This window comes from Lithobates pipiens, unplaced genomic scaffold (genome assembly GCF_037356315.1).
Source record: "Lithobates pipiens isolate NorthernLeopardFrog02 unplaced genomic scaffold, aLitPip1_a1.2 Scaffold_18, whole genome shotgun sequence".
NCBI classification, from domain to species: Eukaryota; Metazoa; Chordata; class Amphibia; order Anura; family Ranidae; genus Lithobates; species Lithobates pipiens.
Window position 1 is genome coordinate 251,610,695 of NW_027507758.1, and position 27,519 is coordinate 251,638,213.

General features: G+C 41.8%; 1 protein-coding gene across 2 annotated transcripts in view; it reads left to right on the forward strand.

The window, feature by feature from the left end:
- Positions 1 to 27,519, forward strand: part of MAP3K5 (mitogen-activated protein kinase kinase kinase 5) — a 222,179-nt gene that overhangs the window by 118,909 nt on the left and 75,751 nt on the right. For both annotated transcript variants that reach the window (XM_077486787.1, XM_077486786.1), the window contains exons 8-11: positions 2,068 to 2,180; positions 7,846 to 8,005; positions 20,705 to 20,858; positions 23,571 to 23,678. In XM_077486787.1, the coding sequence (XP_077342913.1) occupies positions 2,068 to 2,180; positions 7,846 to 8,005; positions 20,705 to 20,858; positions 23,571 to 23,678 (535 nt within the window). The remainder of the gene's footprint in view (positions 1 to 2,067; positions 2,181 to 7,845; positions 8,006 to 20,704; positions 20,859 to 23,570; positions 23,679 to 27,519) is intronic.

Consider the following 27,519-nt stretch of genomic DNA (forward strand, 5'->3'; position numbering starts at 1 on the left):
GACAGGGAGACACTCAAAGACTCTGATTTTTGTAGGTTGACCTTAAACTTAGATTAGTGCACCATACCTTCTCAGCTCCTGTAGCAAAGAGGGTAAGGAGATAAGTAATTCAGTGATGTAGAATAAGAGGTCATTGGTGTAGGCTGCCACTTTGTGTTGGTGTGGGCCGGCTTGAAAGACTCTAATAGACAGGTTACCTCTGATGTGCTGTAGGAAAGGCTCCAGGGAAAGAACAAACAACAATGGGGACAGGGGGCAGCCCTGTCTAGTGCCGTTTGAGATTAAGAAAGGGGCAGAGTTGTACCTTTGCTGTAGGATTTTTGTATAATGCTGCTATCCAGGATAAGATGGGGTCAGGCATTCCAACAAATTTAAGAGTTTCCTGGAGAAAGACCCAATCCACCCTGTCAAATGCCTTCTCAGCGTCTGTAGGCAGGAGTAGTGTGGGAATGCGGGATCTATTCATTTTTGCTATTATGTCCAGGGCCCGGAGAGTGTTGTCCTTGGCTTCTCTGGTCTGGATAAAGCCGCAACTACACATGTCAACAAGCCATTTAGTCTAGAAGCTAAAAATTTTGAAGCTTGACATCACAATTCAGAAGGGAGATAGGCCTATAACTGCCACATAGGATTGGGTCCTTGCTCGGCTTGGGTAACACTGTAACTGAGGCACACAGCATATTGGCTGGTAAACTGTGTCCATCCAAAATGTAATTGAACGCTGCAAGGAAGTAAGGTGTCAGTAGAGGATGATACGTCTTGTAGTAGGGGAGGGTAAATCCATCTGGCCCAGGAGCCTTGCCAGGCTGGGTGTCAGTTATGGAAGTTGCGAGTTCCTCAGCTGTAATTGGTTGGGATAGGGCCTCCCTCTCTTCAACCGTCAGTGTGGGCAGGTTGGTTTCTTCTAGATAAGCTTGGATTTCTGAGTTGGTGTGGGATGTTGAGTCAGAGGTAGAGTCTAAGTTGTACAATTTAGAGTAAAAGTCACGGAACTCTCTGCCAGGTTGGGAGAGGTATGGACTTTAGAGCCTGTTGGGGAGAGTAAAGCCGGAACATATGTCTGAGAGCGGTTAGTTTGTAGTGCGTTGGCCAATAAACGGACACATTTATCACCATACTCGTAAAAGGAGCAGCACGCCTTTAAGAGTACATGTTTCGCCTTGTACAGAGAGTGTTCCCTTATTGCCTCCCGTAGTCTGACTAATTCTGCTTCCGTTATACGGTCTGGCCGATTCTTGTGTCGGTGTTCTAAAATATGAAGTTGTGTCAATATTTCGCATAAGGTTTTAATGCGAAGTTGTTTGGCCGCATGCCCGTGTTTGATTAAAGTTCCCCTGATATAGCACTTATGTGCTGACCACACAGAGATCGGGCTCTCGACGGAGCCAGCGTTGGTAGAGAAATAGGAGGTGAGTACTTTACAGATATCACTGGCCACTTCAGGGTCTTTAAGGAGCGATTCGTTAAGCCGCCATGTGGAGGTCCTAGAGGTCGCTTGCGATAGGGTAAGCTCCAGTACAATTGGAGCGTGGTTAGATAGTGTAATGTGACCTGTGTTTTGGTGTGATGTCATCATTCTCTGTCTACATTTCAGCAATAATATGTTTTATTTACTGAATGCGAAAATGCATTTCAAGTAGAAATCCTATTCTTATGGCTAATTTCAACTTACAGTCTCGTCCATGTAACATTTTTGTGCATCGACATTCATTAAAGCCCATCAAGTCATTTGGTAAACAAGCATATATCTTATTATAAATTATATATCATATATTATATATATCATATAATATAAATATATGATATTTTTATCACCTCAGCACCTCTCACTTTGCCTAACGTATGCAGAAAAAAAATAATGCATGAGTATGTATCAAAAACACAGGAAAATAAGTGTTAAAACATGCAAACAGCAAATGCATTTGAAAAGTACGCAGTATCTCACATTGTAAATGCTTATTACTATATTCACACGGACATAATGAGGCCCTAAGTACAAGAGGATTTTGTGGGTGTCATGACCAGCTTAAAATTGATAAAAGAATGGCAATGTGTTTACTTATACAGGTACCGGAAAGCATTTGAATCTGAGCCAACTCTTCAGTCTGGAATTAATTATGCAGTCCTACTGCTTGCAGCTGGGCATCAGTTTGATTCATCATTCGAACTTCGCAAAATAGGTAATGTCATCTGTTTATCTGGTATATTTTTGATAATATTATAAAGAAAATGCAGTGTTTCTGATTTATGAAAACTAAAACTGTAGAGACATGCAGCTGTTACTCGCAGCAATCGTATCCAGTCTTCATCTTCCAGTAAACCTCAATGGCCCGTACACACGATCCGAATATCGTACGAAAACTGTCGTCCAAGGAAGAATGGTACGATTTTCGGATCGTGTGTACACTACCTTCGACAGCCGGTCACGACAGTTCATCCAACATTATCTGATTGGACATGCATGAAAATTTTCCTCATACAATTTCAGATCATATGATTTTCCTTTCGTCTGTATAGTTGCCGTCTGAAAATCCAATACAAATAGATTACAACACATGACTTTATTTACCTACTAAATTTCTACTTGTGACTATTAAGCGAAAAAGGTCGTATGATCTGTCGTACCATATTAGAGTCGTGTGTACAGGCCATAAGCCTAGTACACACTGCTACAAACTGACAGCTCAGGTAGGAGCCACTGTACTAAAAATCAAACGTTACTACAGCGAGTTATGACTGATCACGTAACTCAGCCCTGGTTCACACTAATGTGGTGCTGGAAACACAGTGACTACTGTGTGTTTCCCGCATCACATAGCAATCGCACTTCTGCGATCTGCTGCGGGTGTTCGTGGAAAGTTAATCACACCTCAAAAGTAGGTTGTACATTTGTGCATTTGCCTGAACCGGATCCCATGTGTGATGAGTGTGAATATATAAAAAAAAGCTGCCTGCACCGTTTTGATGCAGATGTGGTGTAATCCAAAATTAATGGGCTCAAAACGCACAGCACAGAATCTCATGTGATTTATACAGAAATGTGGTGTGATTTTTCTGCGATTCACATGCGGTCCACAGTGTGAACTTAGGCTTATGCAGACCATACATGGGTCGAATTCCAAACAAATTGTTTTTTTTAAATCAGAAATTGTGTGTTTTGTAATCGGATGGTGCCACCATTGGTTGCAAAATTCGACCAACAAAGCCTTCAATTTCACCTTATGTTGCTACGGAAAACAATTTTCATGGCTGGGAATTTTCTTTTCTTTCCAGGTCAGAGCTCATTCACATTTCTTTTTCGATTATATTTCTCAGAAAATTCTCCCATCATTGATTATAAATTTGTTCCTTTAAAAAAAAAATTCCAACCCGCCTGATCACTCAAATTTGATGGCCACACAAAAATCGTTCATTGCTGGTGTGAACGAACATTCTTTGCTAAAATTTCGGAAAGAAAATTATTTCGAAATTTGACCCATGTATGGCCAGCTTTCCTCATGTGACAGTGTAGGTGTTGGTGATTGACTCAGTGCTATCATATGGGGCTGTGGAGACACCTCAGCACAGTGTAAGCTCTAATAAGAGCAGCTGGGAGCTTACACTGGGCTTCTTTTTCTCACTTGTGGCAGCTGCATGAAATAGAGTGGGAGTGAATGAATGGTGAGCATCTGTTGCTGCTTTACCCTGGAGTAGTGCAGCTTTCCACAATGTGCAATAGGCCTCTTTCACACGGCCTTTCCATATGTCAGTTTTTCATCCATACATACATGAAGACAGAGCTATTGATAAAGGAATTAGGGCTGAACCGATTAATCGACGAACAATGTGGCTGTGGGGGGCGGGGATAGTGTTATTTTTTTTGCTGATCCGAAAATTGATCGGATCCGTGACTCTGATCCGAGGAACGATCCGATCTGTGAGTTTTTTTGATCCGTTGCACCCCTAGTCCGCACCTTCCGCCCTGCCGGTCCGTAAGAATCCTGTGTATCCTCCCGTGTCCTACGCATGCACCACGTCCATGAGCACGCAGCTACGCCTGCTTGCATTCTCCACCCAGCTGACGTCCCACCAGAAACGCGCCTGCGCTGCTTTTGGCTCCTCCTCCCCCCTCTACCCAGCAGCCTTCCGATAGACCCGCCACAGAGCGCAGGCGCGGCAAGCCCTCGCTGGGCCGCTTTCCAGCGCTGCCGTGATTGGAGGTTGTGCTCTGCACATGCGTGCATCCATCTCCCGGCTTCCGGGTGCCCTTCGCTCCATTCGGAGGAGTCGGCCGAGTCACGTGTGGCGGGTCCGGACTGAGACTCCGCCCCACACCACCTGGCACACTGAGGAGGAGCCGCTGTCACCATGAAGGGGTGAGAGAACCAGAGTCACCGGAGGGGGGGAGGGGAGCACTGAGAGGAGGTGGGGCAGTGACACCATGTGAGACGGGAGGAATGTGTCATCTATACTGGGGGGGGACACGTGTGTGTGTGTGTGTGTGTGTGTGTATATATTTCTCCCCTTTTTCAGTTTTTTTTATCCGATTAATCGAAAAAATAATCGGCCGATTAATCGATTATGAAAATAATCGTTAGTTGCAGCCCTAAAAGGAATTGTCAAAAACTTGTTTTTTTTACATTTCATTGCCTTTTTGGTGAATGGGTAGGGGTAGTTTGTACCCAATACCAATTCACATGGGGGGGCGGGATCTGGGGCCCCCCTTGTTAAAGCGGGCCCCCAGATTCTGATAAGCCTTCACCTGCAGACCCCAACAACCACCAGCCAGGGTTGTCGCAGAGCCCCCCCGCCCCAAAGCACCCACTCCCCCATGTTGAGGGTATGCAGCCTGGTATGGTTCAGGAGGGGGCGCTCGCTCATCCCTTCCCTTTCCTTTCCTTTCCTTGACCTGCCAGTCTGCATGTTTGGATAAGGGTCTGGTATGGATTTTGGGTGAGAAGCCACGCCATTTTTTTTTTCATTTTGGCGTGGGGGTGTCCCCTCCAAATCCATACTAAACCCGAAGGGCCTAGTATAGACCTAGGGGGGACCACATACCATTTTCTTTACAGTATTTATCACAGTATTAAAAGCGATTCTATCAGAAAAAAATCTTGTCTATTAGGCTGGATTCAAACCTATGCAGTTTTTGTGCTTTTTGCATTTTGCAGATTTGCACTACAGGTCGTGTTCCATAGGAAACAATGTTAAATGGACTGTAGTATAAATCTGCAAAATGCAAAAAGCACTAAAACTGCATAGGTGTGAATCCAGACTTAGGCCGCGTACACACGCGCGGACTGTTCGCCCAACCTTGTCCGCTGAACAGTGTTTGGGCGGACAGTCCGCTCGTGTGTGGGGCTTCAGCGGACAGTTTCAGCGGACAGTTGGCCGAACAAGGTCTTACGGAAATTCCGAAAAACTGTCCGCTGAAACAAGGTTTCAGCGGACTGTTCGCTCGTGTGTAGGCTTGTTCGGCCAACTAAGTCTCGCGCATGCTCAGAAAGGATTTCCACGTCGGAAGGTTGCATTGCAGTGTATAGGACGTCGTATTTTTCGTCCCGTCGTACGTGCCGTTCACGTCATCGCGCACGGTTTCAGCAAACTGTTTGTCCGTCGTGTGTGGCCATGTCCGTCCATGCTAAGTTTGAGCGGACTGTTCGCTCAAACTGTTGGACGGACAAAGTTGGGCGAACAGTCCGCGCGTGTGTACGCGGCCTTAGAGTGGCTAAAGCAGTGATAAAGGTTAATACAAGGATAAATACAAAAGTAATTTTGATTTTGACAGATTTAAATTCAGGGTGCTGTTTTTTTATGGGATAGATAATGTTGTTGCATGATAAAAGCATAGCATCGGTTCTCTATGATTGTTAGTATTACTAATTACTTTTTTTCGTTAGGTCTGTTTTCCTTTATATTTTGTGTGTGTATTTTTTTTTTTTTTTAATAATCATTGATATGAAATGTGTCTGTGGCACCATGAGTAGGTATTATAGATTTGACAGATGTATCCAATGAGGAGGACAGTTAAAAGCCCCATAAACACTATCAGTTTTTCTGCTGAGTTTTTCCTTCAGATTTACCAAAACCATATAATATGTTAAACCTTAAGCCCCGTACACACTATCAGATTGTCTGCTGAGTTTTTCCTTCAGATTTACCAAAACCATGTAGTAGAAGGGCCTGCCTGATTGCATACACATTGAAACTCCTAAGGTTTGACCTCATATTATATGGTTTTGGTAAATCTGAAGGAAAAACTCAGCAGACAATCTGATAGTGTGTACGGGGCTTTAGGAGTTTCAATGTGTATGCAATCAGGCAGGCCCTTGCACTACATGGTTTTGGTAAATCTGAAGGAAAAACTCAGCAGAAAATCTGATATGCCCCGTACACACAGTCGTACATTCCGACGACAAAATCCATCCGATTTTTTTCCGACGGACATTGGCCCAAATTTGTCTTGCATACACACGGTCGCACAAAGTTGTTGGAAAATCCGATCGCTCTGAACGAGGTGACATAAAACACGTACGATGGGACTATAAAGTGGCCAGTAGCCAATAGCTTTTGTCTCGTAATTTATTCTGAGCATGCGTGGCACTTTGTGCGGCGGAATTGTCTACACACAAACGGAATTGAAACAATCGGATTTTGTTGTCGGAAAATTTTAGATCCAGATCTCAAACTTTGTGTGTTGGAAATTCCGTCAGAAAAAGTCTGATGGAGCCCACACACGATCAGAATTTAAGACAACACAATCCGATCGCACATTTTCCGTCAGAAAGTTCAACCGTGTGTACAGGGCAATAGTGTGTATAGGGCTTTAGGAGTTGTGTAAAGTCTGAGCTGTGACAGTTACTACCGTTTGTCAGTAAATAGTGTTTACATGCTATAAACACAGTCACATTCTGTTGGCTTGAATCCGATTAAGAAAAGGAAATGTGAAACTGGCAGTCATAGCAGAAAACTGTGCCAGACAATGATTACTACTATGCAGATGGCCAGCACAACTGGAGTTACTTTGAGGTTACCAGCAGACCGGTGTGACCATTCACCCCTAACAGAGGGAGTAGTAACAGAAGAGCTACAATTTGTCAGCATATGACGGTTCTTTTGTATAGACAAAAAAAAAAGAAAAAAAAAGAAGATATTTACTGTACAATAGATGATCTGCTGTCTAAACTGCAAGGTGACATGAGGCTGAAATCCTGACAGCTGCAGAGCTTTTCCCAGAACCAGACGAGGCACCAGACAAGGCCAGTGCTCTGTTTTCCTTGAATGCTTCTAAATCACTTGTGACAGTCTGCAAATGTACAAACATACAAACGTGCATGCCTCTGTCTAAAAGCCCTTTGCAGTTGCCTCGAGCGACCAGTCAAGTTTTAATCTTTAAATGAATTGCATATTATAATTTCCAAGTGATTTGATAATCTATAATATCATGATTAATATTATATATTTGATTATAAATGAAGATAGAGTGTTTTTTTTTTTTCATGTAATTGCTATGCAGGTGGTGCTGGGGGTTCTGCTCTTATAAGTCCATTGCATGGGCTTGCACATCGGTAGACGACTCCAGTGTACTATTCATGTCCACACCTAGCTCATCTATTTTGTCGATTGGTAGTAATTTCCAACACAAAACAAGCACATGCTGTCCCCTGATGATTTTTTGAGTTGATATGGTATGTGGCAATATAAATCTGTGCCATACCTAGCTCTTGCATTGTATTATTTTGCTTATCAGTTCCTATGCTTTTTATTCACAAAAGAATTCCAGGCTTCAACTTTTCTTTCAGTAATTGTATTTCATAAATGTAGAAATGAAATGTAATTCTTAATGTTATTATTCTTTCCGCACAGGTGTAAAGATTAGCAGCCTACTGGGTAAAAAGGGAAATCTAGAAAAGCTGCAAAGTTATTGGGATGTTGGCTACTATATGGGAGCTAGTGTGCTGGCGAATGACCACACAAAGGTAATCCAGGCTGCAGAAAGACTCTTCAAGCTGAAAACACCTGCATGGTAAGATACTGTTTTAGACAAATGCTTTTGTCTGATTCAATAAAAAATATCGAAACACGGTTTGCACTTCAAAACTCAGTATACAAACAATAAATGTCCAAAATGTCCAATTAAAAGTCCCAATAAATTGTGTGCCACGTCCTTATTCACCCACATGCTTCTATTAAAATAAATGTGCGCTCGATTCCACTGTGCTCACAATAAATACTCCACACTGGACCAATCTGGCCTCTTGTATGAACAAAAAGGTCAGATTGCGCTTGTTGACATAACCGTCAAAAATGGAAGGAAGCCAAAAACACTATGAAGCTAAAAAGGTTAATAAAAACAGTATTTTACCCTCTACCTAAAATGTAAAAATAAATAGTGGCTCTGAAATTGAAAGTAGGACCAGTTGGAGCAGTATTGGAAACTGCTCGTCAGCAAGTTTAACACGCCCACACCTGAAGCCCTACCACTGCACCCCTAAGAAAGATTAGAGATTTGATTAAAGCTGCCAGTCTCAATAAATCAAAATAAAAACTGTATTTTACCATCTACCTAAAATTTAAAAGTAAATAGTGCCGCTGATATTGAAATATAACAAACAATACTGTAACATAAATGAACATAAATGAAATAACACCCTGTGATAAGTGAAAGTGTGTAAACATTAGTGACAGAAGTAACACAAATTAAAGTCCATAAAATAACACCCTGTGACAAGTGAAAGTCCCCGTGAACATTAGTGACAGAAGTGATACAAATTAAAGGGGTTGTAAACCTTCATGTTTTTTCACCTTAATGCATCCTATGCATTAAGGGGAGAAAATACCTGGCAGTGATCGGCCCCCCAGCCCCCCCCCCCTCCCTTTTACTTGCCTGAGCCCTGGAACTTCATCCGGCAGGGACGTCCGCTTCCTCTGCCTAGGGTTCTCGGATCTTCATTGGATAGATTGATAGCAGCGCAGCCATTGGCTTCTGCTGCTGTCAATCAAATCCAATGACGCGGGCATCTGGAGAATGGGCCGAGTCATACATTCGGTGGCTATGGATGCCAAATGATGGACTCGGGAGAACGCCCGCAAGGTAACCCCCCCGGGAGATCGCTTCTCCTAGGGGGTTATCTGATGGGGGGAGGAGCCGTGAGAGCCGCCGAGGGACCCCAGAAGACGGTGTTGGGGGCCACTCTGTGCAAAAGTGAAGATAAGTATGACATGTTTGTTTGTTTTTTTTTGTTTTTTTAAATAAACAAAGCTTTACAATAACTTTAAAGTCCATAAAATAATCCAGATACAGATCATACACCGCAGGTCCGTTGTGACCACAATATACCACCACTTGCTGATAACAGGAGGATTGTTTTTATGCTTAGTTTATTTGAATCTGTGTGAGTGTAGTAGTTGGAGATTTGCTTTTATTCATTAAATTGTTTTAAATGTTATCACACTATTGGAGCACTTATTTTATTTCCATGTGAAGAGATCTTTTACTGTATGCACGGTTAGATATCGGTGGGATGATTTAACCCTTTGAGGGTAAAAGTGTATATGCCGAGCATGAGAGTGCAAGGCACCCAAAGCCAGTGAGTACGTTTCATAAGGGGAGCGAAAGCACTTTCACATGCAGTGTGGTGGAAGATCTGGAATATTACAACTGCTATAGAAAGATATTTTAGAAGTGACAGTCAAAATTTGGATTATTTTATGGACTTTAATTTGTGTTACTTCTGTCACTAATGTTTACACACTTTCACTTATCACAGGGTGTTATTTCATTTATGTTCGTTTATGTTACGGTATTGTTTGTTATATTTCAATATCAGTGCCACTATTTGCTTTTACATTTTAGGTAGAGGGTAAAATACCGTTTTTATTTTGATTTATTTAGAGTGGCAGCTTTAATCAAATCTCTAATCTTTCCTAGGGGCGCATTGGTAGGGCTTCAAGTGTGGGCGTGTTAAACTTGCTGACCATCAGTTAGACAAACTAAAAAAGGTTGCCAGGAAATGTTGTTTCCAATTCTGCTCCAACTGATCCCACTTTGCCTGGACTTGAAAATTAGATTTTCTATGTTGCCACCTTCCTCTATGTTTGCTGTTTGCTTTTACATCACAGTTCTCACACAGTACACCTTTTAAATCCTTTCCAAGATAACCACTTCAGTTCCGGACCAATAAACACCTTAAGGACCAGAGGTCTTTTTGCAATTTCGCACTGCGCTGCTTTAACTGGTAATTGCGCGGTCATGCAATATTGCACCCAAACGAAATTTGCGTCCTTTTCTTCCCACAAATAGAGCTTTCTTTTGATGGTATTTGATTGCCTCTGCAATTTTTTTTTTTTGCGATATAAATGAAAAAAGAGCGAAAATTTTGAAAAAAAAAGATATTTTCTTCTTTTTGTTATAAGAAAAATCGAATAAACTAAATTTTAGTCATACATTGAGGGCAAAATTTATTCAGCCACATGTCTTTAGTAAAAAAAATGTCAATAAGCGTATATTTTTTGGTTTGCGCAAAAGTTATAGCGTCTACAAACTAGAGTACATTTTCTGGAATTTACACAGCTTTTAATTTATGACTGCCGATCTCATTTCTTGAGGTGCTAAAATGGCAGGGCAGTACAAATCCCCCCCAAATGACCCCATTTTGGAAAGTAGACACCCCAAGGAAATTGCTGATGGGTATGTTGAGCCCATTGAATATTTATTTTTTTTGTCCTAAGGGATTGAATAATGACAAAAAAAAAATAAAAATTTTTTTTTACAAAAAGTTGTCACTAAATGATATATTGCTCACACATGCCATGGTTATATGTGAAATGACACCCCAAAATACATTCTGCTGCTTCTCCCGAGTACGGGGATACCACATGTGTGGGACTTTTTGGGAGTCTAGTCGCGCACGACACCCCGAAAACCAATCACCACCTTCAGGATTTCTAAGGGTGCAAATTTTTGATTTAACTCCTCACTACCTATCACAGTTTCGAAGGCCATAAAATGCCAAAATAGCACAAAACCCCCCCAAATGACCCCATTTTGGAAAGTAGACACCCCAAGCTATTTACTGAGAGGCATGTTGAGTCCATGGAATATTTTATATTTTGCCAAAAGTTGCGGGAATATTACAAACTTTTTTTTTTTTGCACAAAGTTGTCACTAAATGATATATTGCTCACACATGCTATGGGCAGAAGTCAAATTACACCCCAAAATAAATTCTGCTGCTTCTCCCGAGTACGGGGATACCACATGTGGGGGACTTTTTGGGAGCCTAGTTAACTAGCTACCTAGCGACACTAGCGACACTGATGCAGCGTTCAGAAAAATTATCGCTTAGTGACACTGGCAAAAGGGGGTGAAAGGGTTAACTAGCGGAAATCAGGGGGTTAAAACCATTATTGGGTAGTATATCGGGGTACCTAGCGCTATAAAAACCTGGCGGTGAACCTAAAAAAATAACTAGCTACCTAGCGACTGTAGCGACACTAATGCAGCGATCAGAAAAACGATCGCTTAGTGACACTGGCAAAAGGGGGTGAAAGGGTTAACTAGCGGCAATCAGGGGGTTAAAAACATTATTGGGTAGTATATCGGGGTACCTAGCGATATAAAAACCTGGCGGTGAACCTAAAAAAATAACTAGCTACCTAGCGACACATGCAGCGATCAGAAAAATGATCGCTTAGTGACACTGGCAAAAGGGGGTGAAAGGGTTAACTAGCGGCAATCAGGGGGTTAAAAACATTATTGGGTAGTATATCGGGGTACCTAGCGCTATAAAAACCTGGCGGTGAACCTAAAAAAATAACTAGCTACCTAGCGACTGTAGCGACACTAATGCAGCGATCAGAAAAACGATCGCTTAGTGACACTGGCAAAAGGGGGTGAAAGGGTTAACTAGCGGCAATCAGGGGGTTAAAAACATTATTGGGTAGTATATCGGGGTACCTAGCGATATAAAAACCTGACGGTGAACCTAAAAAAATAACTAGCTACCTAGCGACACTAGCGACACATGCAGCGATCAGAAAAATGATCGCTTAGTGACACTGGCAAAAGGGGGTGAAAGGGTTAACTCTAGGGGCAATCAGGGGGTTAAATCTTTATTGGGGGGTGATAGGGGGCTACCCTGGACCTAACACTAACTGTCCTAACAGTTTTTACTGTCACAACTGACACTGAATGCATTGATCAGTAAAGAAATGATCAATGCAATCAGTGACACTGTGACTGGGGGGGGAGGGGGGGCGGGGGGGGGGATCGGGGGGGGATCGGGGGGGGGTTTGTGTGCCTGTGTGTACCTACATGTCAGTGTAGTGTTCGTGCAGACTTACTTTTACTCTTCTCCTCGTAGTCCGGTCAAAAAGACCGCCCCGAGGAGAATGACATCACTTCCTCCTTCCTGTGTAAACAATACACAGGGGAGGAAGCTTCTCATTGGCCAGGAGCGATCCAGAGGGGGTGGCCGAAAACGAACGGCCATCCCCTCATCACGGAGCGCTCCTGGACCGAATCGGACCGCCGTAACCAGCGGGAGGGGGTCCGATGGGACCCCCCACCCGCTGGAAGGCAATCACGTAGATGTACGTGATTCTGCCTGCCTGTGCCATTGTGCTGACGTACAATGGCAATACGGCGGTCCTGAAGTGGATAAGCAAGCCTGGAGCTTCAATTAAAAAAAAATATGAGCCTCTCCATGGTTCTCCGCTGTATCAATTTGCCAGCTGGAGCACTTGATAACACATGGTACACACATGCACAGTTTTTTAAACCTTGAGTCTCCAGAGGCTTTGAAAGGACTACATAAAGGCAAAGTGGGACGAGTTGGAGCGGTATTGAAAACAACATTTCTGGGCAACCTTTTCTGGCTGTATGGTGTTTCTGGCTTCCTTCCCTCTTGGGCTCAGTGATGGTTATATCCACAAGCACAATTTGACTCTCTTGTTCATACAAGCGGTCAAATTGGTGTTTATTGTGAGCACGGTAGAATGGAGCACAAAATTATTTAATAGAAGCCTGTGGGTGAATAAGGATACAGCACACAACATATATTTGGACTTTTTATTGGGCATGTATTGTTTGTATATTGAGTTTTGAAATTCAAGCTCTGTTTTAATATATTTTAGTCATTCTGACATATTAGAATGAATAAAGGGTGTACATGTTTATTTATTGAAATTGAATTGTAGAGGTGAGGGTGTTTATATTATTATTTATTTTGTCTGATTCATAAAGGTTATATTTTAAAAATGTGATTTCGGGGGCAAGAACCTTTTGTGTTTTTTGTTTGTTTTGTTTTTTGTATAAATGTACTATTTAAAATGACTGTCTTTATGATAGTTTATCCCCACAATTAATTTCACTGTCGTAAGCTTTGGGTATACTGGGGTTGATTTACTAAAACTGGAGAGTGCATAATCTGGTGCAGCTCTGCATGTAAACCAATCAGCTTCCAGTTTTTTTTTTTTTGTCAAAGCTTAAAGTGTTTGTTACCCTTAAAAAACATTGATCCTGTTCCTTTAAAGCGTGCTATACAGCACAGTGCTTGAGCTGTGTAATTTGGCCCTTTGTATCACCTAAAATACCTGGTTGATCCTGCCTGGTTCTGCCCCCCCCCCCTGTAAACTGATCACTGTTTATCATGGCTCCTGAGCCCTGACAATGTGGTCAGTTTATGTGCCTCCCGTCATCCATCATTCGCTCTCTCCTCTGTCCTCCTCTCCCCCCTCTCTCCCTGCCTGTCAGCTTGTGACAGTGCCCACCCCTCCCCTCCTGCTGCTAAAATTACTTTTACATTTTCATACAATAATCTCTGTTTCCTAAAGATAGGTCCCTCTGTGTAGTGTTCTTTATAAAAAAATGCCATTTATACCTTATTTCAGAGCCCCGTTCTGCGCTCACGTGACCGGTCACCTCTATCCTCCTCTCCTCCCGACTGACATCAGTGGGGGATTTTCCACCCCTCCCGCTGTTCTTGTCAAATCGAGAGAGGGGAAAAGAAGCTGGTCATGTGAGCGCAGAGAGGCACTCTGAAATGAGGTATAGACTGCATTTTTTTTATGAAGCATGTACACAGGGGCACCTATCATTATGAAACACAGAGGATTGTATGAAGAGGAGACAGTGGTTTAACAACCACTTTAATTGAACAAGCTGAAGTTAGAAGATGCAGAACTGCACCATATTTTGCACACTCCAGTTTTAGTAAATCAACCGCACTCTGTCTACATTTCAGCAAACACCGCTTTATATATTTTATGCTTGACTGCTCAGTGTAAGAAATGTCATTTTTTTTATTTTATTCAATTTTTTTAGAGCAGTTTCTATGATGTACAACTCCAGATGCAGTTGAGCGGCCACAAACGCACATGTTCACAACTGTCACATTAGGAGGCATGGCTGTGTCCTTGCAGCCATGCCTCCTAATAGACGTCAAAGGTCTACCTGTACACAGCACCTGAAAGTTACAGGCGCTGCAAAAAAACAGCCCATTCACTCTTTATGGGCATCTTCACCCATGTTAAAGAGGTCTGAATCAAAGCTATGTGCAAATTAAACTAAAGACTGTAATACCAAATAATAGCATGGAGATAACAGTAAAATATTTTTACTGGAATATATAACATATAGTAAATTTTACATATATATCATTTGCATGTAGGATATAGTAATTGGTATAGTGATATACGTTATATGACAAATGTTTTTGGACACCTGATCATCATGCCTAGATGAGCTTGTTGGATATTCTGTGCCAAAATATTGACTATTAATATGGACCTGGCCCTCTTTGCAGCTATGAAAGCTTCCACAGTTCTGGGATGTCTTTTCACAAGATTTTGGAGTGTTTTTGATTGTATTTAATGGCTCACAGTCAACGTTACAGTTCATCTCCAAGGTGGTCAGTAGAGTTGAGAGCCGAGATCTGTGCAAGTCACTCCAGTTCCTCTACATTTAACTCACCAAACCATGGACATGGCTATGTGCACAGGGGCAAAGTCACAGATAAGGTTCTTCCTCAAATTAATGCCATAAGACTGAAAGTGTACTACAATTCTTTTGTAATCTGTAGCATAAATAGTACCCTTCACTAGAAATACCTGAACCCAATAATTTGGAGGGGTTTCAAAATACATTGGCTGTAGGTCATTAGGTAGGTATGGTGGTCAGGTGTCCTCAAACTTTTGGCCATACAATGTAGGTGTGATAGAGGCACTGATAAGGTTAGTAGAAGTGGAAATAACAGTCATGGGATAGAGTACAGCTGTAAAACTTCCATGTGTGACACAGAAGAGACTCTCAGCTATCATCGATTTTGGCTAATGAATCACACTTTACAGGAGAGAAAGAAACCATTAAAGGTGTCTTTCCCTAAACCATCACAATAAAGGATGAGTGCAATTACTGCTTAATATACTAATACAGCAAGAAAAATTGTGAGCCCTTGTGTAATTAAAAACACTAATTTGTAAGTATACTGCATGCTACAAATCGCTCACACATTTATAAAATCACTTTATACAACTTGTTTTTCATTTTAATTGTTTGATGTTCACAATTAGATAACCACAAAAAAGTAATAGTACTAACAAAACATAATTCACCACACTATAACATAACGGAAAGCAGGCCTAATTGTATATCACATCCAGTGACACATTCCGCAAAATCACTTCATGGTATCTAAGTAGATGTCCCGATATAACCCCTGATATGTAATATTTGATGCACCTAAATGCTTCCTAACATCTAATTGTTTTTGTGACTGTATTCCCCTGTTGTGTAATGGTATCGGCCCATATACAGTACCCATATTCTACCTTGCAGTTAGAGGCAGGGAGAGCATTGACTGAGCCAAAAATATTTTAAAGCATTTTTTGCAATATGTTATGCTGAGTACACATGATCGGACAATCTGACAACAAAATCCATGGGATTTTTTCCGACGGATGTTGGCTCAAACTTGCCTTGCATGCACACGGTCATTCCAAACATCAAGAACGTGGTGATGTATGACGAGCCGGGAAAATTGAAGTTCAATAGCCAGTGCGGCTCCTCTGCTTGATTCCAAGCAAGCATGGAACTTTGTGCATTGGAATTGTGTACACATGATCAGAATTTCTGACAACAGATTTTACATAATTGAATAAAGTCACCAGTCCATCCTGTCCAACCTGTGTGAGTGTCTACAATTGTCCCTATCCCTGTACATTGCACACTCACATTGGTTCCTACCCTCAAGGAGTCCACAATCCAAGGTCCCCATTCATATACTAGGGCCAATTATGGACAGAAGCCAATTAACCTACCAGCATATCTTTGGAGTGTGGGAGGAAACTGGAGTACCCAGAGGAAACCCACACAGGCACAGGGAGAACATGCAAACTCCAGGCAGGTAGTGTTGTGGTTGGGATTTGAACCAGTGACCCTTTTCACTGCTAGGTGTGAGTGCTAACCACTACACCACTGTGCAGCCCATTTTGTTGTTGGAAAATTTGAGATCCAGTTCTTAAATTTTGTTAGTTGGAAATTTCGATGGAAAATGTCCGATGGAGCCTACACACATTCGGAATTTCCGACAACAAGCTCCCATCAAACATTTCCCGTCAGAAAATCCGACTGTGTGTACGCAGCATAACACTTTTGGCTAAACAGCACCCTGGCCAGTTGCTAATCTTTCCAGCCCACGAAGTAGCTATATTGTCAGAATTCCTTCAGCCAATACAGGGTTAATTATAGTTACTAATGATGTCATGAACTTTTTCTATTGGCACACAGAATGACTGTACGTAGATAGTTGACAGATACTTTAACTTGCAGTATTAATTACTTTGGCTTTCCATACAGCAAATAGCTATGATAAAAAGTGAGCTAACCCAAAAAAATTCACATTTCAGTGATCAGACTACAACAAACAGATATTTGATGGGCTGCTAGCGGGTTCTTTTGTTGTACATTGCTAGCTTTTTACACTGATTTCAGTTATTTAACATATTTACCTTTATACCAGCAATATGGAAAATGTAGCACTATTATTCTGTTAGTTTAAGCTGCTTTTCAGAGTTGTAATGGCATAAAAAGCATGGTTGCGGCTCTCATGCCTCGTACACACGAACAGAATTCCGGCCAGAAAAAGACAGATGAGAGCTTTTCATCAGAAAATGTGACCGTGTGTATGCTCCATCGGAATTTAGCTGTCCGAATTTCCGCCAGCCAAACATTGATAGCATGTTCTCAATTTTCCAGACAGAAAAACGTTCTATCGGTAATTCTGATTGTGTGTATGCAATTCCGACACGCCAAAAATCATGCATGCTCAGATTCAACTACGAGACAGAAGCTATTGGCTACTGGCTATTGAACTTCCTTTTACTAGTTGTACGTGTTGTACGTCACCGCGTTATAAATGATCGGAATTTGATGTGACCATGTGTAGGCAAGACAGCTTGAGCTGAATTCCATCGGAATTCCATCGGGAAAACCATCAGAGCTTTTTCCGACGAGAATTCCGATCGTATGTATGCGGCATAAGGCAGAATTTTCTATTGATATCTCTTCAGCCCAATGGAATGGGTGAGGTAGTATTACAACATATGATGTTCTAACTGAAAAAAAGATGTATTACACACCTACTATTACTGTTGTTTAACAGGAATGACTCATCAACATACTAAAAATAAGCCGCCGGTTATAAGTCAGTTTCATATAATCACATGGCATCATGTGTTGTGTCACTGAAAACACAATGTTATTTCCAAGTTTTTGGCAAACATTTATTAATTCATAACCAAAACTTAAAGTGCAAATGATTATGTCTGCTGTAATTTCCCTGTTGAAAGTGTGTATTTAAGAAAATATAATTTATTCATGTACATGTGGTCAGGGTTATACTTTAAATCATGTTGCCCAAGACACATATGTTTACTATGAGTGATGTAGAGAAAGCTACAGAGTATGCCTCTAAAGGAAACATGCCACCTGCTATATGTGCAGGTACCACTGAAATGTATAGTGTACCCCTTGATGATTCCACATTACCTGACCACCAGAATGTCTTCTGACTATTCTTTTCTTTTGGTTTAAATGTGAAATTTAGCCACCAATGTATTCAGGAGTTTGAGGAAAGCTAGGGTAAAGTAAAAACAACACATACATTAAAAAGCACGAGCTCTGATGTAACCTAAAGATACTGTATGGCTTACGGTAGCCATAGCTCTTTGCCCAAATCCAGGTCTAGCCATATTATTATATAGGCTTTATATAGCGCCAACAGTTTGAGCAGTGTTTTATAACGTTAGGGCAGACAGTACAGTTACAATACAATTCCTATACAGGAGGAATCAGAGGACCCTGCTCGTCAGAGCTTACAATCTAAGATACAGTGCTATTAATATTTTGCTTTTTTAGGATGCTCACATGTGATTTTGGAGGCTGTGGAGAAATAGGCCATGCTAATTTTTTGTAAAGCAAATTAGTGATACCATGAGCTATGAATCAAGCTGCCTCTCACAAAGTCAACGCAACAGTTTTTCATGTATTTGCAACCCTTTCATCTTTTATCATGGGCAGCCAACTGCAACAGATTTGCACAGGTCTGCAGCAGATTTATTATTGTAGATGGAAAATAGTGCTGCTTTAGACCCCTTTCACACTGGAGGTGTTTTTCAGGGGCTTTAGTGCTAAAAATAGCACTTGTAAAGCGCCTGAAAAAAGCCTCAGCTGCAAACCCAGTGTGAAAGCTGGGGTGCTGCGCTGGCAGGGCATCACAAAAAGTCCTACAAGCAGCTTCTTTGCAGCGCTATAGGAGCGGTGCATTCAATTGCGCCACTAAAACAACAGTATAACGCCGCTAAAAATAGCACCGCTATACCTACTATATATGCTTTCAATGTGGGCTCTTAGAGCAGCTGAGTGAGGAATTTCTGACTCTAGCTGTACCACGTGTTAAATCTGTTGCATAACTTGTTTTTACTGCTTCTGTTTAGCATTGCCTTTTTGTGCAACAGAATTGATAAATGTCTCCCAGTGTATTTTAGAAGAGCGATGTTGCCTTCCAGCTCCTGTAAACTGTTTTCCCACCACTTCACATGTACAAGATATTATAGGTTTGGCTGGATGCGGGGGGGTTCTAAAACCAGTACACACAGAATCTGGTGCAGCTGTGCATAGGAACCAATCAGCTTCCAGGTTTTATTGTCAAAGCTTAACCACTTGCCCTATAGGCAAATGACAGCTGCAAAGTGGTTCCAAAATCCTGACCGGACATCATAGGACGTCCTCAGGATTTTGAGCCGCTGTGTGCCCCGGGGCGCACATCGCGGCGATCGTTGTTGTGGGGTGTCAGTCTGACACCACTCAACTACGATCTCGGTAAAGAGTCTCCGACGGAGACTCTTAACCATGTGATCAGCCGTGTCCAATCACGGCTGATCACAGTGTAAATAGGAAGAGCTGGTGATCGCCTTTTCCTCACTCGCGTCTGTCAGACGCGAGTAGAGGAGAGCCGATTGGCTGCTCCTCTAACAGGGGGGTCTGTGCTGATCGATTATCAGCACAGCCCCCCCCCCCCCCGAGGATGCCCACACTGGACCACCAGGGACGCCACCAGACCACCAGGGATGCCCAGCACCAGGTATGCCACCCTAGACCACCAGGGATGCAGGTCAGTGCACACAATGGATGCCAATCAGTGCCCACAATGGGCATGACTGATTGGTATGCATTATTGTTTGGCACTGATTGGCATCCATCAGTACAAAACAATGCAATACAATGTTGCTTATCAGTGCCCATCCGTGGCACCTATCAGTGCCCATCCGTGCCACCTATCAGTGCCCATCCATGCCAACTATCAGTGCCCATCCATGCCCATCTGTGCCGCCTATCCATGCCCATCTGTGCCGCCTATCCATGCCCATTTATGCCGCCTATACATGCCAATCTGTGCCAGCTATCAGTGCCAATTTGTGCCACCTATCAGTGTCTATCCGTGTCGCCCATCAGTGCCACCTATCAGTGCCCATCAGTGCCCATCAATGCCACCTCATCAGTGCCACTTCATTGGTGCCAGCTCATCAGTGCCGCCTTATCAGTGCCCGTCAGTGCAACCCCATCAGTGCCCATCAGTGAAGGAGAAAACGTACTTATTTACAACGTTTTGAAACTGAAACAAAAAAACATATTCTTTTTCAAAATTTTCGGTCTTTTTTTATTTGTTTAGCAAAAAATTAAAACCGTAGAGTTTGTGGGAAAAAAATGATAAAAATTTAATTTGGGTACTGAGGATCACTGGGTGAGTCAGTGTCCTCACCCCACCCCTCCTCAGACTCCCATTGTTTCTGGTACAGTGTAGCATGACCGCGCAATTGTCATTCAAAGTGCGACAGCGCTGAAAGCTCAAAATTGGTCTGGGCAGGAAGGTGTTTAAGTGCCCGGTATTGAAGTGGTTAATTAAACAAGCTAACATTTGAAGCTGATTGGTTACCATGCACAGATGCACCAGATTCTGTGTGCTCCCGTTTTAGTAAATCCCTGTAATATGTCACAGTAATGTTCTAAAAGGTTTGGTAGACCAAAGTGTAGTTTATTGTATATTTAATTACAAACATTTAGGAAAGGGAAAAATCTGCAGCATTCTTAAGAAAATGTTTCTTCTAATTTTATATGCTAGTTGTTTAATAATCATTTATTTGTTTTAATAATTATGATATCTAGGTACTTGAATTCTGTTGTGGAGACAATTTTGATATACCAGAAGTTTAGGAAACCAAACCTGGAGAAACCTACGCCTAAACAGGAGATTGTTGATTTTTGGATGGACTTTCTGGTTGAGTCCACGAATACGGATGTTTCTGTGGTCAGATTTCCAGTAAGTTGATAAACCCTGCTCACAAAACCTACATTTACTGTACTCTGCTAAAAAGTACAAATCCTTTATTTGCATGGTCACATGTTAATCTTCATTAAGTAGCTAAATATACAGTGGGTGCAGTCAACTTGGAACATATATACGTATAGTAGAAGCAGTGAGCCTAGTAACTGAATGTCTGTTAACAACTTTTTTTGTTTGAAAAAAATTGTTTTTTCTTTTTCACATTTTAAAGTATTTTTGTTCATTTGTTACCAGAGGTGAGTGCTGCCTTTCAAATCTTTTTCCATACTACTGGAAAAATGTAGGGTTTGTGGAAACAAGATTTTGAATGTGAAAATACATCTGAAAGGTATAAAAGTAAAACAGTCAGCGCTCAAACTAAAAAGTCTCTAATAAATAAAGGTACAATACACTTCTACCACATAACAAATTGTAATACAAAATTTCAGCACTAAAAATAATACATGACATACAAACAAAGTGGCAAGTCCAATAGTGATAAAGTCCCAAGTGGAACTATAACAAAAGAAAAGTCCAAAAAACCTCAGTTTTCACTGAACTGTAAACCTATCTTCCATGTCACCGCTAAAGTGATTCAAATACCACCAGGAATGCTGTGAATCTCTTGCTACTACACCATGGATCAATGCAGTAGTGCAAGGTTACGCACACAGCTCCGCCCATTGCGGTTTTCACAAATGTGCGTCCTCTGTGGCGGCGAGCGATGTAAGTGCATGGCAGCATTTGCTTTGTTTGTGAACCTGATACTGTTGGTTCTTACCACTCTGATGCTTGTGGAAAGTTTTTACTCTAATAAATATTACACTATCAGTTATATGTTTTATTCATGGTGTGATTTCATGAGCACTTGAGTAGATGACAGCCCCTACTGGAGGATAGAGGAGAGTGCTTTAAGACCGGTGGAGATCAGTGTGAACAGTGGAGACCAGTGTGAATATCGGGGGACACCCATTTGTGGAAGTGAATCTGCTTCTGTGCTGCTTTTAAGTTGGCAGCCTATCCGTCTGGTGAGTCCATGTTTTGCTCACTTGTTGAAGGAAATTCACTGCATTCCTGGTGGTGAATCACTTTAGCAGTGTCATGGAAGATTGATTTACAATTCAGTGAATAATGATGTTTTTTTGACACTTCATTTGTTATAGTCCCACTTGGGACTTTATCACTATTGCACTTTGCACTTTATTTATGCATCTGAAAAGTAAAGCTTTTGCTCCACTCATATCACTTGCCTTGTTGTTTAGTTGTGTTTGAGTGGTGTCTGATTCATCTTTTATTGAAGCCTATTGTAAATTCATCAGACTACTTTACAATTCACCTAGAAGATGAATTTGTGATTTGAAGAGAAAAGCTGTAAAATATTTTCTGGAGAGATGATTTTAAATTAGAAGCCACGTGGTTTGTATATGCGTATGACAAAGTTATGATTACTACAGTCATCCAGTCATGTGCAAGCCAAAATCCTGTGTATTATTTTGCATTAATGGGATTGACACAGCTTCACCTTATTCACTAAGCTCAGTAAACATTCACTTTGAGGCTGGGTTCACACTGTGGGCAGACACGGCTTACAGCAGGGGTCCGGTGGTGCGTCACTGTTTTCAGTTTCAGAGGCGAATCAGGCCTTGATTTTTTCGCGTGAATTCGGACATGAAACGGAGACAAAGACACACAAGACACTTGTGCAATGCGCTCCACGGCCACCCCGGAGATGTGTGAACCAGCTCCATTGTGAGGTCTCTTGTCCTGCAGATTGGATGCAGGAAAACCACATCCAATTCGCATCAGTGTGAACCCAGTCTGAAAAATTAAAATTCTTACACCTTTACTACATTAGCCACATGGTTTCACCTTATTTATTCCACCACAAGCTACCTTTTTGTTATTGCACTCTAATTTTGTTTATAATGCTCACGCAGACTGCTGGCTATACACTAGCCGAAGAATCATTCAAACTCATTTTCGAATAACGAACACTCGGCTGTGGGAGCAATCCCATCATGTAATGACTCAATTTCGATCGATAAATCATTCAACAGACATAAATAAATCAGTTTTTTGTCCATTTTGTCACATATAGGCAGTGCAAACGGTGCCCGGATCCTCCTCCTTCTCGGGTCCCTCTTCTGTGCACCCGAGACGAGCTGTAGCTCCATGTGTCCATTCAGACACAGAGCTGCCATTCGTCTCCACTCTCTCTCTCCTGATTGGCTAACTGACTTTGATTGACAGCCGCAGGAGCCAGTGGTCCTGCTGCTGTGTCTCAGCCAATCAGGAGGGAGAGTCAGGGACGGCTGAGTGACTCGTGGATATTGCTCGACAGAGATGGGGCTCATAGAATGCATTACGATAAAAAAAAAACTTCTGATTTTACAACTCCTTTAACCTTTAAATTTATCGTTCATTCAGCAGAATTTGCCAGCCTGTTCCTTTGATTTTTCAGCTCTGAAAAAGTTAACCGTTTTTCTATTTGTGCCCATTAACTGGAGCAAAAAACATATGAAAGGACCAAATGACAGATTTTCAAAAAAATTTTGGCTAGTGTATGGCAGCATAAGTTAGATCAAAGTGCAATATTTCTACCGAAAATTGTAAATGTATTTGTTTAGAAAATATTAGTGCAGTTACACATAGTTTTGCACAATAAGGATTATGCATTGCTTCTAATGGCTAAATGTTTTTGCCCTATAGGTCTTGATCCTGGAACCTACAAAGATCTACCAGCCATCATATCTAACAATCAACAGTGAAGCAGATGAGAAAACTGTGTCTATTTGGCATGTCATCCCTGATGATAAGGTAATTTTATGAGTAACAGAAAAATGCATTTTCAAAACAATATACCTGCTTATATTAGCAGTGTGTTCTGTTGGTTGTTGATTTCTTTTAGGACATATAGGAGGAGATTTACTAAAATTGCAGTGCAAAATCTGGTGCATCTGTGCATCAAAATCAATTACCTTTCAAGTTTTATTGTTAAAGCCTAATGCCCCATACACATGAGCAGAATTTCCGTCAGAAAAATATTGGATGGTTTTTCCGACGGAATTCCGCTCAAGCTTGGCTTGCATACACATGCTCACAAAAAAGTTCTCTGAACTTTCGACCGTCAAGAACGCTGTGACGTATAACACTACGACAAGCCGAGAAAATGAAGTTCAGTGCTTCAGAGCACGTGTCAAATTGTTTCCGAGCATGTGTGTTTTTTTGCGCAGCGGAATTGCATACAGACGAACGGAATTTCCGCCAATAACCTTTTCCGTCGTAAAAATAGAGAACCAGCTCTCAATCTTTTGCTGGCGGAAATTCATACAGAAAAGGTTGGATGGAGCATACACACGGTTGGAATATCAGACCAAAAGCTCCCATCACACTTTTTTTTATGGAAATTCCGACCCTGTGTATGCAGCATAAGGCCGGGTTCACACTGGTATGACAAACGCTCTGACATTGGGAGTTCATGTCTCATCACTGAAAATCAATGTTTCCCTATGGGAGCCATCTTAACTGGTCCAACACAAGTCGGTCCGACTTTGAAAATGCTCCCTGCACTACTTTGGTCTGACTTTGATCCTACTTCAGCCCATTGAATATCACTGACATCAAAGTTGGATTGCCGTCTTGACTGATCCGACTTTGGCATGTGACTTGTGCTCTGATGATCTTGAAGGGAAACTCAACCCCAAATAAAAAAAAAAAAACAGCATGCGTTCCCTCTCTCTTCGGTCTGGTATGGATTTTAAGTGGAATCCCCACACTGAAAAAATGGCATGGAGTCCCCTCAAAATCAATACCAGACCCTTATCCGAGCACACAGCCTGGCAGGCCTGGGAAGGGGGTGGGGACGAGCGAATGCCCCCCTCCTGAACTGTACCAGGCCGCATGCCCTCAACATGGAGTGGGGTGGTTTGGGGCAGGGCCCCCCCCACCCCAAAGCACCTTGTCCCCATGTTGATGAGGAGAAGGGCCTCTTCCCGACAAACCTGGCCACTGGTTGTCAGGGTCTGTGGGCGGGGGGCTTATCAGAATCTGGAAGCCCCCTTCACCAAATTAAATCAGATCCCGACCCCCCACCCTATGTGAATGAGTATAGGGTACATTGCACCCCTACCCATTCATTAAAAAAAAGTCTCAAAAATAAAACACAGCACACAGGGTGTTAAAGTAATTTATTAAGGCAGCTCTATCATCTCTTCCGACTTCTTCTCCCCTCTCCGGTTCTTCTCCGCTCTCCGAGTCTTCTCCGCTCTCTCTCCGGTTCTTCATCTTGCACGTGTCAATACTGACATAGTGATTGCATGATTGGCAACCACTCTGACTGGTCCCTGCCTGCTGGCTCTCAAAGGGTAAAGTGCTTGCTAACGTGTGCACAGCATGGAGCCATCATGCTGGGGAAATGTAATGTACAGATTGAGGACAGGAAGGGATTAAAGCTAAATTTTTTTTCCTGGTGTTATTTCTATTGAAATCAATTAGAAAGCATCAAAAAGCATTAATGCACATTGACGTGTGTTAATTTGAATTGATGTGCATAATTATAAACATCATTGTGCAATGTAATGTCCATTGCAACTCACATTAAGTTAAACATGAACGTCTATTGCATTGACTAAAATTTTAATATGTTTCCATTGGTTTAATGGGTGATGCATTGGCCAAAATTATGTCTACTATCCTTTTTACAAATATAGGTTATTATAACTGTATGCAGTTTATCACTAAAATATGTTTAATTTCTACACTTAAAACCCAAATGTAATTTAGGCCCCTTTCACACTTGTGCGACTTGTCCTGTGACTTGGGACTGCAAAGTTGCATGACAAGTCATACCCCATGATTTCCAATGAGCACCATTCATATATGTGTGACTTCAAAGTAGTCCCTGCTCTACTTTTATCCCACTTTAACCCCCCTAGCGGTAATCCCGAGTCTGGCTCGGGGTAGGAATATACTGATAGGAGCGGTAACCCCGAGCCAGACTCGGGGTGGCTTCGCTCGATGCAGGGGAGGACACAGGGAGAGTTACTCACCTTGTCCCCTGGATCCAGCGATGTCCGCCGCGCTGTGTGATCGAGCCGTCCTGCGCTCGATTCACAGTGCCGAATGCCGCCGAGCTCTGTTCCCTGCGGCGTTACGGCGCACGGGAGCGGAGAACGGCGGCAAATTCAAAAAAGTAAAAACACACAAAACACACACAGCACTGTAATCTTACAGATTACAGTGCTGTATTAAAAAATACACACCCCCTTTGTCCCTAGTGGTCTGTGCAGTGCCCTGCATGCACTTTTATATTATAAATACTGTTTTTTCTGCCTGGAATTTGGAGATTGTCCATAGCAACCAAAAAGTGTCAATTTTTCAGTGTTTTAGGATTTGATTACATTATTGAATAATTGTTATTATTCTTTATTATATTATAAACTTTATCATACCTGGGATGTCTGCTAGACTCTGGTTTGAACAGATTTAAGAGCGTTATTCCTAAGAATTACAGGACTACAAAATAAAAGCCAGATTTCCGTGCAAAATAATTGTACCGCTTTCAGCACCTAATTCCAGACTGAATCATACCGCCAGGGAGGTTAATGCGACTTGTGGTCCATAGACCTCAAGATTACACAGGCAATGCAGCAAAATCGCGCTACTTTGAGGTTGCACAGGTGTGAAAGGAGCTCAATACAAACTGGCATGTATGCAGTGAGTGTTCTTACTACTAAGGGGGCCATTTTTATATCTGCAATTAAAATTCCTTGATGATCATTCGGATCAACAACATTGGTGTGCAAAATGCAGTAACCCAAAGCAACTGATCTGAATTTAAATTTACTTTAGTCAAAACTAGTATTTCTTTGTGGTTGCAATGAATTACTGCACTGTACAATTGCTCCTTGCCTGAAAACACACGATTTTAACTGTGGATTAGGATTCTGTTTTCTAAAGGCAGTAAAGATGTATTTCCATGGACATTATATTCACTATGTCAGCACTGTGCACATTCACTTTCCATTTCATTGTTTTGCTCCTAATAATGAATCTTTGTTTTCATTGCAAGGACACTTAAAGTGTTACTAAACCCACAACAGTAAAATCAGTCTGTATATGCAGCATAGCATGCTTGTTATACTCTGTGGAACTGAAGGGGTTAATCCTCTGCATTGTGTAAAGAGGCTGTTTTATCCTGTATGCATAGATCCTCGCCCTCCTGCACTGTCTATCTGGGGAAGGTCAGCTAATACAGGCAGGGTAGCCAACCTGCACATGCTTAGTTGTGTCTTATGCTGGAGAGAATATTTCCTTGTTGAGCTGAACTAGCCAGGTCACATGATATTGACATCACACATGTGGGCGTGTATAGAGTGACTGCAGTGAAAATCTCCTCCTACATGACCTCTCAGCACTGGAGAAACTGTGCAGTTTATCACTGACCGTGGTATACAGATCAGCCAAAAGGAGGCAATATTTTAATGTAAAAAGAAGATTTATACTCTGTGGGGGCCGCAGATGAACTATTTTCATATTACTGGGTGTAGTAACACTTTAAGATCACTTGCAAATGTCTAAGTTGACTTCTATTTATGAATATTGTCATTGTCACAACGTATACATTTTTTTAAGAGATCTGATTGTATTGAGTAAATTG